General features: G+C 35.8%; 1 protein-coding gene across 2 annotated transcripts in view; it reads left to right on the forward strand.

Moving 5' to 3' along the window:
* The window catches only part of LOC145788268 (dnaJ homolog subfamily B member 9-like), a 33,606-nt gene extending 23,943 nt beyond the window's left edge, over positions 1–9,663 (forward strand). Inside the window, exons 2-6 of one of the 2 annotated variants that reach the window (XM_082600051.1) lie at positions 1,224–1,425; positions 5,835–5,906; positions 7,069–7,130; positions 7,812–7,874; positions 9,335–9,663. In XM_082600051.1, the coding sequence (XP_082456177.1) occupies positions 1,224–1,425; positions 5,835–5,906; positions 7,069–7,130; positions 7,812–7,846 (371 nt within the window). In that variant the 3' untranslated portion in view covers positions 7,847–7,874; positions 9,335–9,663. The remainder of the gene's footprint in view (positions 1–1,223; positions 1,426–5,834; positions 5,907–7,068; positions 7,131–7,811; positions 7,875–9,334) is intronic. The other variant, XM_082600050.1, reaches the window with a different exon arrangement.
* Positions 9,664–13,001: the final 3,338 nt, after the last annotated feature.

A 13,001-nucleotide genomic window follows, 5' to 3' on the forward strand; every position in this document is an offset into this window, starting at 1 on the left:
TATTGAATCGTTGTGCCAAGCGATTACTGCCGGCCCGGGGTTGTAAATCTCCATGTCAGTGACATTAGTGACTCAATAGTGTTAGCCCTCAATAGTGTTAGTGTTAACTAACTAACACAATTGTCTTCTGTGCAGAAATTCTATTTCTATCGGTATCAGCGTGAATAAGGTCGCCACATGCGCCTAAGCACGTGCGGAACCCACTCTGAGACTTGCTTCTCTGTGACGTTTCTTTTTAACAAACGATTAATGTAACGCAATAATCCTCAATGTTAAAATTAGAATACATATCCTGCCGAAAAGTTCAGACAACTTTATTTCAAGGCAACATTGCAAGGCGTTGAAATGATGTAAAAATGGCTACTTTTGCCATCAGCTCGTTAACCACGCCACTCTAATGTGATCTTTAAAGCAATTACCTGTACTGTTATTGTTTCAGCTCCGTATTTGTTCGCGTTAAACAAACAATTGTAACAATTCAAATTTAAAATATATTTTTGCTGCATTAGCTCTATTTTTGTCAAGAATTTTGCGGCGGTCATTTATGACCGACCAATGAGTCGGCTTCGGCAGACATTCAAGGTCATTCCGGAGGTCATGTCCACCATGACCGCCGGAATTTCGAGGCCTGGGTAAGGGTATAAGTATAAAACATGTGAATTTCAGTTCTTAATTTTCATTTCCATTTTTTTATAGGCCTCCAAAGTTTGGCCTCCGAAAAATGCATGTATCAAATTGAAACCTCTATAATCATATCAAGCATTTCTCTGACGACTTTTTAATCTATATTTTTGGATTTCTTGAGTCTTAAAATATCTGTCTAGCAATTTTCAGCCATATTGTATGATCGTAGGTTAAGAAATTAGAAATATGACAAGAAATTGGACAAAATCACTGAAGCGAAACAGGCAAAAATTGTGGCTTTTTTAATGCCCATAATTCCACCAATGTTTAAAAATTTTCAAATTTTTTTTTGCATTCTTCATATTTCTTTGACATCTACAAGTATGCCAAATTTCAATAAAATCTTTGACATGTGGTGTAATTTTTCCAAAAAATTTGCTCATTTGGCATGGAATGACCCAGCAGTTATCTATTGAGAGCCTGATATGGAGTACCACAAAAAGTTTTACTCTGTCAGTCTCGGTGGTGTTTTACTTGATTTAGTGTGCTAATTATTTACATGTAGTGCATATTACATTTATTACAATTCTGTCTTTCAGCGTATGAAGTTCTTTCTAATAAAGAAAAGCGCCAGCAATATGATCAGTTTGGACACGATGGCTTAAATAGCAATAAATTTGAAGATGCTCATGGTAATTTTCATGAACACTTTCACAAGCATTTCAACTTTGACAACTTCTTCAAAGATTTTGATGACATGTTTGAGGGTCATTTCCAAAGACACAAGAAGTCACATGAAGGGTGAGCTTAAACATTAACATTGTCGTTATTGAGCTTAAATATTATTATGAAAATTCATTTGTTACTGCTTTTAAAACTAACTGATTTACAAGTACAAAAACAATTTCAGCTTTAAGTAGGGGAAGGGAAGGTAATTTGATACGTTTTAACATTTTACCTGTCAAGTGAAAATAACGAAGCAGGACATTAAGGCGCAAACAAAACGGCGCAGAAAAAACGACGCAGAGACAAAATGGCGCAGAGGTAAAACGGCGCAGACAAAACGGCGCCAAAGTCAATGTATAGAACGATAATGCTCTGCAACCATAACGAAAGTTTATGTGTGAATAAGGATTTTTGGAGCTGGTATACACTATACAAGTCCCCCCCCCACCACCCTTGGCAACTCATGACAAAGAGGAATTGACCAAAACATGTGAAAAAAATAAGGAAAAGGTTCTGAGCTTGTTACGTTGACTTTGGTGCCGTTTTGTCTGCGCCGTTTTGCCTCTGCGCCATTTTGTCTCTGCGCCGTTTTTTCTCCGCCGTTTTGTCTCGCGCCGTTTTGTTTGCGCCTTAATGTCGTGGACCGTGAAAATAACGTGACACTGACCATTGGTTTTAGGCTAATATGAAGCTCTGGTCCTTTGCACACATTTTAAAAACGTCACTCAAATCATTCAATTTACTCTCCATGGAATGTGAATTGATACACACGAAAGGTAACTCAATACAGTAAAACTAATGCAGAAAACCTCTTTGACACCAAAGAACTAAATGAAAGTTTAAGCAATACAGTATTAACATTTCAGTCAAAATCTACCAACCACACAAATATATGCTATAGACATTAGACAGGCTAGAATAACATATATTATATATACCACTTAACACCAAACAAAGCAATATCAAACTATATGTAAAAGTTACAATCGGTTTCACCCATGACGTACTCAACAGAGGCCATGTCATCGTGCGTGCTGGAGTCTAAACTGGAGGCGAACATGTTTTCATGACTTTGACATACCATATTGAAAAGATATGTATAAAAAGTTGAAGTGAACGTTTTTTACCTTAAATATTTATCTTTTATGAAAAAGTTTGCTAGAAAATCAATTTTTAATTGTATATTCATTCGCCACTTGCGCAAGCATATTAAAACGATGCAGAGTTGCCAGGTGTGAAAACCCCAACAGATATTTGTGTGCTTTAATCGGTACTGTCCAGTTGTTCTGTTATTGAATTCACACAATTGTTTTAACATACCCTTGTTTGAACAGGAAAAATCTACAAGAACTATCTTTACTTTTCAAAAACGCAGAAAAGTCTTAGTTTTTAAAATACTTTTTTTTTCTTTCAATTTTAATATAATTCCTATGTGATGAAACTTTACTAAACGTTTCATTTAGCAGCTTTATCTGCAGTTTTTATAATTTATATATTGAACAATTTTTTTAATTTTACTCAGCTTTGTTTTGAAAATTGCACTCCTTTTCATGGCATTTCCTTTAAAAAGTTAATTGTTTTAAACTTCTGGCAACACTGATATTGTGTTCTATAACTGAATTAAATTTTGCGGTAGTTTTTAAGGTGCTTGCTGTTGAAATGTTATTTAGGGTAGGATATTTGGATAAATGAAATGTTGATTCATTGAAATACTGGCCATGCAAACAAATATTGAGTAGCCTACCGAGGCTGAAGGCCAGCTAGCGAATGCCGGTAGCCGCGTCGGTTTTGGTAAAATAATGTTAGGCTACTTGAGGGCACACCCAGAAGTGTTATGAAATTGTGTGAAAAGTAACTTACTGTACGGTACCTTTGAGAATGATGGGAATTGTTGAGGCTAGCTTTTTTTTCCAAATTGGTGTAGCTGTTTTTATTTTTAGTAGAGGTGTAGTATATTAAACGCATGATTGCAGGGTCAGCCTTCAGCTCTTGAGCCTAAAATTGCTTGCATGGTCAGTATTTCAAGGTCGCCATGGCTCAGACAAATCTAGAAATCCTATGCAGCATTTTGAAATTCTACTTTAGAAAAATAATTGCTTAGTCTGGCTAGACTTGTGCAGGCTAATACTTTACTACACTGTAGAACAGTACAGCAAAAATGTGGCATGAAGGCACCCAGGAATTAAGAGACACTCTCATTTTCGAACCTGGTTTTAAAATTTTGTTGCAGTCTAAAATACCCGATTGTTCTATACTGTGCATGTAGTATAAATAGGAATAGTCTAATGTGGTATAAGAAGGAATAGTCTAACAAACGCTTTTAAGTTTGTGTGCATTAATAAAAATTTAGTCTCCAATTTTGAGACCAGCAAAGTTTTTTAAAAAAAAGCAAAACGTTAACATGTTTAGATTGTTCTTATAAAAACTGTGCATTTAAATTGTGCTGCTTAAAGTTTGATAAGTTGAATTTGGTCAGTTCATGCGGTCTCAAAGCATCATTTGTGACCTTAATTTTGTCAAACTTGTGCCATTGCAAAGTGTACCCTATAGTTAGTGCAGGCATAGTTTTCATTACATCTTCATTTTCATGTATATTTCAAAGTATGTTAAGAGGTTATTTGATATTTAATTAAGATGGGTAGAAAATGTTGTGTGACTAATTGCCATGGAAATTATGATGAGGCAAACAAAAAAACAACTTTTCGTTTACCTCGAAATCCTGAAGAGAAATGTACCATATGCATATACCAGGTGACACAGTTTGCCAATGGGTACTTTATGGTTATATCATGTTTCATGAAGTTGTTAACCACTGTTGCAGAACCTCGTTATGTCGTGTTTTTCACTTTATATCAGATCAATACCAGTTATCTGTGAACAAAAAGTATGCAGCTACATTGGCCAATATTATGTTTAAAAATTATTGTTGTCTATTTTCACCTGTATCAGAAAAGGAAGTAAAACAAAAGATTTTAAAACTTATGCATTAAAAACTTGTTTTTTGTTTGTTTTTCTTTGTTGTTGAGACATCTGTAAGGACTGTTATAGAACTTCTTTAAATGTCCATTTTCATTCCTGAGAAGTCCTTGCACTGATATTATTTAAAGTTGTCGTAACAGATAATTTTTTCGTTCATTATCTGAACTAAAGTAGCACCACATTAGTTGCGCAACCAGGGGGGCTTGGTTTAGCCCCCCCCCCCCACTTTACTAAAATCCTGGTTGCGCTACTGGCCACAGTCCTTTCATGTAGTAGTTTTGACCATGTAGGTACATTGTATTTTTGTGAATCAGCTCTATACAAAATAATAACTTCAAAGTTAAAACCTTACACATCTACTGTAATTGTTTTATTATTGTAACACACACGGGAACAACTATTCATTGGAATAGACTATGTCAAGCATATGAAATGCCATGGATGAAAATGTATTTTACATTTTGAAATTTAAAAGCAAAATTTTCATTATAATTGTTTTAGGTTTAAATATACTGTGTTTGCAATGCAATATGTCAATGAAAATGTTCGCCTCCAGTTTAGACTCCAGCACGCACGTTGGTTTGGCCTCTGTTAAGTACGCCATGGTTTCACCCCATGTTAATAGGAAAATGAGCTAATGCATCACACACAAATTCACTTACAGTTACACAACAGAAACATATTTCAGCCTGCAACAACACTGCAATAAAAGCACCAATCACAAAGATTGCCTAAGTCCTCATTCAATTTCTCAAAGTTAAAAAGAAACCGCAGTTGGTTGCATCTTCTTTCAGAACCGCCAACTGTAACTTGAGCTGGCAATTTTAATACAATTAATAGCCTATTAATTTTTTTGCAGATTTTTGTATTGGGGGTGTATCAAATTACCTTCCTTTCCCCTAATCACTTTTTGATGGATCGGTTTACTTTGTTCGCGCAAACACTGATAACAAGGGTCTGCTACTATTCGGTGAGTCCGATTCGGTGAGTCCGATTCGGTGAGTTCCTAACCTCTAACCCCTAACCCTAAAACGGCAATGATAATTAGGATACGGTACCCGATAATTTAAAAAAATAATTAAAAAAATCCCCCGTTAAGGGATCGGACTCACCGAATCGGACTCACCGAATTGGACTCACCGAATCGGACTCACCGAAACGGGCCATTCTGTAATAACAAAATAATAAAAATGATCGCGCATAACTGTAATCTTACTTTACAAGAAATATCCATAAAGTGAAAATCCGCTACACTTTACACGTAAGTCGCAACGAGAAGCCACAAAGTTTTCAGTGAATCCTTGAGAATGCAGTATCTGATTTTTTTTCACTGCCACTATAATACTAAGGTACCGGTATTATAAACATGCTAATATATTAATGATTATAAATTAAATTGATGATGATGATGCAATTCTGGTTATCATTTAAGTTATATGGAAATGAGTTGTAGGCTACATCTTGTCATACTGTTTTGAAAATTTATGGCTGCTATTCTTCTGTAGAGCATTTGCAGAGGGATTCGGGTTTATGCACGACTTTTTTTCTGACTTTCCTGGTTCTGAAGGATTTGAAAGGTAACAAATTAGAAATTTTGAATAATTCTTATGTTGTTTTATACTTATTGTACAATATATATACATACTAAGCCTTTTTTTAAAACGAGCACAAAAACGACTCACACCCAAATTATCATATTTTTGTTGTTGAAAATTTGGAATAAACAAACATGTTCCTGAGTTTTTTGATGGCATGGAGTATACCTTTTAGACAAAATAGCAACATAAACGCACTTTAATTTATTTTATGCAGTTAAAGTGATCTCAGTTCTAGTTAGGTTTTCACTTTATTGTACGAAAAAACGCTCATGATTATTTTGACTTTTATCAGCCGAACGAAATAAGAATGCGTGTGTCATTGCATTTTTATCCATTTTTATTGATCTCAGAAAAGTGATTACTGATTGATTGAAACTTTATCCACGGACTGGGTAAACTTCTTTGGGTTAGCTTAATTCTAGCAGTTTCGCATACTTGCTGAGGCTCTGAACCACTGACGCAATCCGGTCACTGAGATTGACAGAGTGTTGTTGCAGTGAAGTGTTGTTGACGGGGAATTGTCCAATGTCCATCCACTTCCACTAGATGCTGATGAATGGAGAGCAGTCCTTAGAATGCGTTGCTCAAGCGCACACCCAGAAAGTCGAACCAGGGTCGCTTGTTCTTGAAGCTTCTTCATTCATGAAGTTACGCGCTAACCAACTGAGCTGCTGGGGCGGAAGAATTGAAAAAAATCTGTAGGTGCAGTCTACTTCGTACAAAGTAGTGCTAAAGTTACGATATTTTTAGTTTGGCTTGGATGAGTGTAGTAGTAAAATTTGTATCATTGTTGAAATAAAAGTTATGCAATTTCAGCTGTCCGATTTAGACCATAATTAAATTCAAAAGATTGTACCATAATAATTTAGAAAGAAACACTCCTTTATACACTGCAGAGTGCAGTCATTCATCGTTTAACAATAACTCTGTTCGCCACTTCTTAATATTCGCTTGGTGATAGATTCTAACACTTAGTAACTATTTCTCATGCGCGTGTGATTTAACAGGATGGTGTTGACGTTAAGCAATATATCAAAGCTCACCCAGCTAAAGTAACACTTTAACTCATCAGGTTTTGTTTTCTGTGGAAATATTTTAAAGATACCTTATTAATAGCTATTATACAAACTTGTTATTTTAGCGTGCAAGGCGGTGGAAATGGTCATATGTTTCAGCAGCAAGTCCACATCAACACGAATAGCGGTACGTGTGTGTTTGTACAAGGCATATTTTATTTAATTGGTTGGTTCCTAGCATGTGGTTTTAAACGATGCTGCACCTGTTTTCAACGACAACAATTTGTTCAGTACTTTTACAAATTATGTAAAATTTGATGTCAGTAAAAACCTCTCAACAATTAATTGTTCTAACTTTACATAAGTACTGAACATATGTGAAGAAGGGGTGTTCTTCCCGGCCATCAGCACAAGGCTGATCACTCGCTAGTACGGTGTAGCTTCCACGCTAGCCCTATGTCCTACCCATGGCACCTGCTTCATGTCCTACCCCTGGCACCTGCTGGTTTGTTGGCTCTTTTCTTTCCACAAAGATAAGAGTTAAACTGACTGGTAAAGCGGCGGTCGATTACCAAAGTGTAACACCATACGGTGCGATACTGATGAGCCCAGCCTCATGGGCAAAACACGTGTCTATCGCTGTCTATTCGATGCTACAATCGGCTGCCCAGAAATTTACTGAACATATAGTAGCCAAAATACCCAGTATCTTACCGTTGACAGGGGTCCAAGGCATGCTTTTGGACTCAGAATGATTTTATTGGCTCTTTCAAAGAGGCCCGAAAGCTTAACGAAACCACCTCATAGTTGTTGGATATAGTGCGTTTTTCTCAGAAGTTTCTTAATTTGGATTTCGATAATTTTACAGATACCTGGCCCAAATTATCCTCTCAACGGTCCTGAACTTATGAAAAGTTTGTTAAACTCTGTGGTATGACTCGGCTTCATGTGTTTTTGGTACTACAACATACCATATTATCGTCTTGCTATATAAAAGTTTGCTTGAGTTATACTGTATAACTAATTGACTGGCTGAACAAAAACGTTTTTTTTTCATAATTTGAACAGGTCATTGAAAAAGCATCAAAGTCTTGTCATTTTTGGCCGTAGACTTTAAAATTAATGCTACTGGATTTGATACTTGGGTTTGGAGCAAACCAACCCATACTGGTTTGTTTTTGAGTTGATGCAATATGTCCATCGAAATGGAAATGCGGTTTGATTATGTAGGCTATTATACCTATTAGCTCGTGCTAAAATGATTTGTTGTAATGATGCTTTTTAAATACTGAAATAGAGAAATTAAAACAAATGTTCTATAATAATGGTTATCCAAAATTGTACTGTACTTTGAGAAAACATTAAATCGCTTTATTTCCGCGAATTCCAACCAAAAAGAAAACGCGGAAAATGAGTAAAATATGAAGCATTGCTTGTCCATTCCGTTTGTGAGAAAAGAATCTAAAACGTTTGCTCGTAAAATCGGACAGTTTATGAAAAGTAAATTTGATATGGACGTTTTTCCTATTTACTAAACATTCAAAACTAGTTCGTATTTTCAACTAAAAGTCCAGACGCCTTCGCCTCTCTGCTCAAATGTCGTATACAGTTGTACATGTCTATGTGATTCGCCATTGACGTACATCGGTATGTCCACCAGAAATTTGACCACGAGAGTACGGGAGCATCTGACCTTTAAAGACTTAAAGAAAAGTGCCATCAAAACTCATATCATGGAATTTTTTTCTGCACAGATCAAAGTTTCTCTACTGATTCGTTTAAAATCGTAGTTGCTTTTTTCCTAATGTAATTTGTTTTCCGTCTGTCTGTCTGTATTCCACACTGTTGCTTTTAATTGCTGCGTATTTTTTGATGTTTATAGTCAGTTAGCTAGTTGCCTCCAAGAAGTACAAATTTATTGTATTTCTATAACTATTTTCAGATTCGTGATGAGAACTTAAGTTAAGCCGAAAACGTTCAAACTGTTTGTAAATAATGTAGAATATATTGTTATAATGTTGAACCCTGTTGTATTGTTGTGTCTTGCCTATCTCTGGTAGAAGAATTCAAGAACGTAGGTTACTTCTAGAAATCTCTAGGTTTGAACCACTAACAAAGGCCCAGTCACTGAGGTTGACAGTGTAAACTGTTAAGCTTCAACATATTGTTAAAAATCTGTTTGGCTAATCTAAATATGTAAACTATAAAAGTTTCTACGTTGTTTTCTGCCCATGATTTGGCGTCGAATTGGCCTAACTTTGATTTAAAAGCAGTGTGCTCATTGAGGAAGACCCTTTGTTATAAACTGGTAGGCTAGGCATTGTCAATGCATCAGTGGTGGCTCAATAAGAATGTTTAAAAGTACCTTATGTTCGTGTTCATTTTATCTAGGTATCAAGCAAAAATGCAAAACCGTTACAAAGACAATCAACGGAGTAACGAGAACGAAGACCATCTGCACCACCTCAGAGGAGCTATAACTTCAAAGGATTTCCTACGAATTCTTTTTAATGTTTATTCCAGTTGTTTTAATATCGAAAAGTTGACCAATATCTCAGAACGAAAAAAATGTTTAGTTTATGTGTTTTTGCAGCCTTTTTAAATTTTGTTCTACCGTAATTCAGATAGGAAAAAGCTTAAATGTAAGCAATCTTTCTGATCTACCTTTTATTTTCAAAAACTGGGTCCCTGGTTGAAATTAAACTCACGATTTTGCTTTTGTTCTTATTCTGTGAATAACGAGATAGCCTACCGAGTTTATGTATGATCAGGGTACTCAGATCAGTCGAGCGAGTCGATCTATGATACATTAAATGTGGTATTTAAACCACAGAGCAAAGGGGAAGGGCGGGATCTACGAGCCGATTTTTATAAAATCATACATATGTTTGGGTGGCAAGATTCGCCTCAAAGTTTACATACATATATCTACATACAATCTTCATCTTAAAGGGAATTTTAGCATGTTCCGGCGGAAGTCCTTAGAGCAAAAATGTAGCGTCCTCCAAAATGGTTCGTAGTGCGGGTCCAGCGACCATATGTGGTATTGTTGTGTCTTGCCTGGCCTTGGTATAAAAAGGGAAACTCTCCCGAAACTACATTTTGAATATCTATTTTATGTCGTGTAGTTGTCATGCTATGAGTTTTAATGGTAGAAATCTTATATGGAAAACATTGAATGAATTGAATACCCTTATCGAAAAATCTTTCTGTTTGAAAACTTAAAAGCCATATTGTTGACTTTATTTTCGGTACAAATGAAAAAACAAACGGTCAATGCAAAACTTTGAATTTGCAATCAGCAAATTGGATAAACATGACTGTAGGCTACTTTACTTATTCAAAATTGTACATAGACCAGTCAATAAGGAATTGCTGAATTGCTTTGGATCGTGCTGGGGAATAAGAATAACATCTTTTACTGCAACCGAGTGAATGTCCTCCACAATGGGCTAAATAAACCCATGGCATTGGTGGTGCTTTCGTAAAAACAACATCTCAAAGTCACCATCTTCATCATTCTGTTTCATGACCTTTCCAACATAATGCGCACATCGCTTAGTGGAAAATCGGACTACAATAAAATTAACAATTTTTGGATCTTCTGGAAGTTTATCTTGATCTGTTTCAATGCCATCAATCGCTATTTCATCTTTAATTGCTCATTTAACTGCAATGAGCATTTTTCTGCATCATTACTGCAAGCTGCCAATTGTTACTGAGGATGATCTGTGAGAACTGCAGATTTTACTTTTTTTCGATTGGTTTCCTTACTTGCAGTGACTTTGGGATACGGCCTCACTTGTTGTGGAAGCAAGGGTGATGCAAAAATTCCTGTACCGTGAAATCCAGAGATTATGTTTGAAGGAATAAAATGCTTTTCCACTGATGGCAGCTAGATGATAAAAAGTCAGATCCTCTCCCAGATGACACAACACCCAAGCATTGCATCCCGAACTATAAAAAGTCTTAAAAGGTCTATACATCCAAACATTCAGGGGTTGCATGCGATGATTGCAGTAAAGAGGAAAAGTAACGATGTGAATGCCCTTTTGAGCAATCTCAACCACTTCTATAGATAAATGACTTTTATGATTATCCATCATCAGCAAAGAAAGTTTTTCTTGGTAGGTATTCATGTGTTCTATAATAAAAATGTGTGATGACTTCTACGAACAATTGGCCAACCAAGACTACCATTGGGTTCACCAGTGAGCATATACGACTCGTAGTTAACACGAGGAAATATGTAGGCCTATGCTGGTGGTAAGGCTTGTCCAGATGCATTCACACAACAACATTGTTCCAAGTTCTGCTGACGCGACTTCGCCAACTTTTTTTCGTGCCCTTAGTTAAGACCACTTACTTTTGTCGATGGACTGTGGTGATACCAGTCTAAAGTTCCAAATTTGATGCGGTGCAAAACTATATTTATCCATAACACTTTTTATATAACCAAAAAAACAAGTTAACATTATGCGGGTTGAAATGGATGAACTGTGTCAAACTTGTAGCCTCTGGTAACTTTAAAGAAAGTTGCTGTTGGTGTTGACGAAGCCCAAAAAAAAACAGTCCTTCCCACTCCAAGCTTCTTTGTTCCGATACCATGATGATGATGGGATTTTCTTATCATTAATTAGCCTTGGCATACTCAAAAGCAAGTACTCTACATTGAGATTTTGTAAGACTATGAAACATCTTGGAATAGTTGATGATGTAATCAGCCATAAGGTTTTACTTTGTTGTTCATTTTGCGATGCAGTTTTTTAAATTTCATTTCAATAATTTTAAATTCATTTTACAGATATTTACCAATGAAGAAAACCCCATACACTGCACTACGAGTACAATTATTATCAGTACCGTATCTAAAGAGACAGAGAGCTGCATAATATCATAGAAAGTTGAGTAAAACACCTTATAAGAATTGGTTCAGAATATATATACGTTTGCTGTAAAATGTTTACTTGTGTAGTTACGAAAGATTTCTTTTTCAATGTAACCATATCGTTCGCATCCAAATTGAGTTTGACATGGGTAACGAGATAAAGTAGTTCGGTTGACATTGTAACTTTTTCCTGAAAACCGAACTGAGTTTTTGGTAATTATATCTTGTACGGCTCTTCATCAAATCCTCCTCTTAATAATCAATCACTTTTACCAGACATTGTTGCAAGAATAGTTGCTTAAGAAATCGAATTGCTGTAATATGCATTCTATATTAGGCTAACCACTAAACCAGTGATTCTCGACCTTTTTTGGCCTATGGACCATCACCACTTTGCTATGTTGACGCCTCATGAACGCCACTACTCGAAACTGTATTGCACATAGGTCAGAAAACTCAAGGGCGTGTTCAATCTTAGTCCTTAATAAAATAATGCTTAATAAACTAATTAAGCAAACCCTCTTAGTTTGCACATTTAAGCTTAACTACTTGAATACACATAATTTTAATTTCAAATTTTATTCTAACAAAACATCATGCACAATTGCACATAGGCCTATTGTTTCAATAAAATGGTAGGCCTAATGTCTCGGTTTTGCCTTCTTAGCAACATGAGCTTCTGACATTTTGTTAATTTGAAAGCACTGCAGAATGCAATACTTAATTTAGCGTCTGAAAAAATATAACATGTGACATTCATAAAATAATTTAATTAACATTCAGTGATACAGCGAATAGCTTTAGGCTACTCTCCCTATAGAAACTTTGTACCATGAAGAAGCGCAATCTTCGTGCAACACCACAACAATTACAGCAACATATGATTTATTGATTAGGCCTGTCAGCACTTCACTTATGCCTTAAACAGTTCAATAGCCTACTCGTTAACTGGAAAAATAAGTTCAAAACCTGCTGAGCTTAGCCTATGCTAGTTTAGCACTTTCAGAAAAATCGATCAAAAATCACGAAGTGAACATGATTATCATGTCACGCTGACATACAATCATACATGCTACATAATTTCTTACACCTGTGTGCAGTCCTTACATAATTTACTGTAGTAAATGATACAATTTTGAAGAAAGTTTTATAAAAGATTTATAGAACTCT

Source organism: Aplidium turbinatum, chromosome 2 (assembly GCF_918807975.1).
Source record: "Aplidium turbinatum chromosome 2, kaAplTurb1.1, whole genome shotgun sequence".
Lineage (NCBI taxonomy): Eukaryota > Metazoa > Chordata > Ascidiacea > Aplousobranchia > Polyclinidae > Aplidium > Aplidium turbinatum.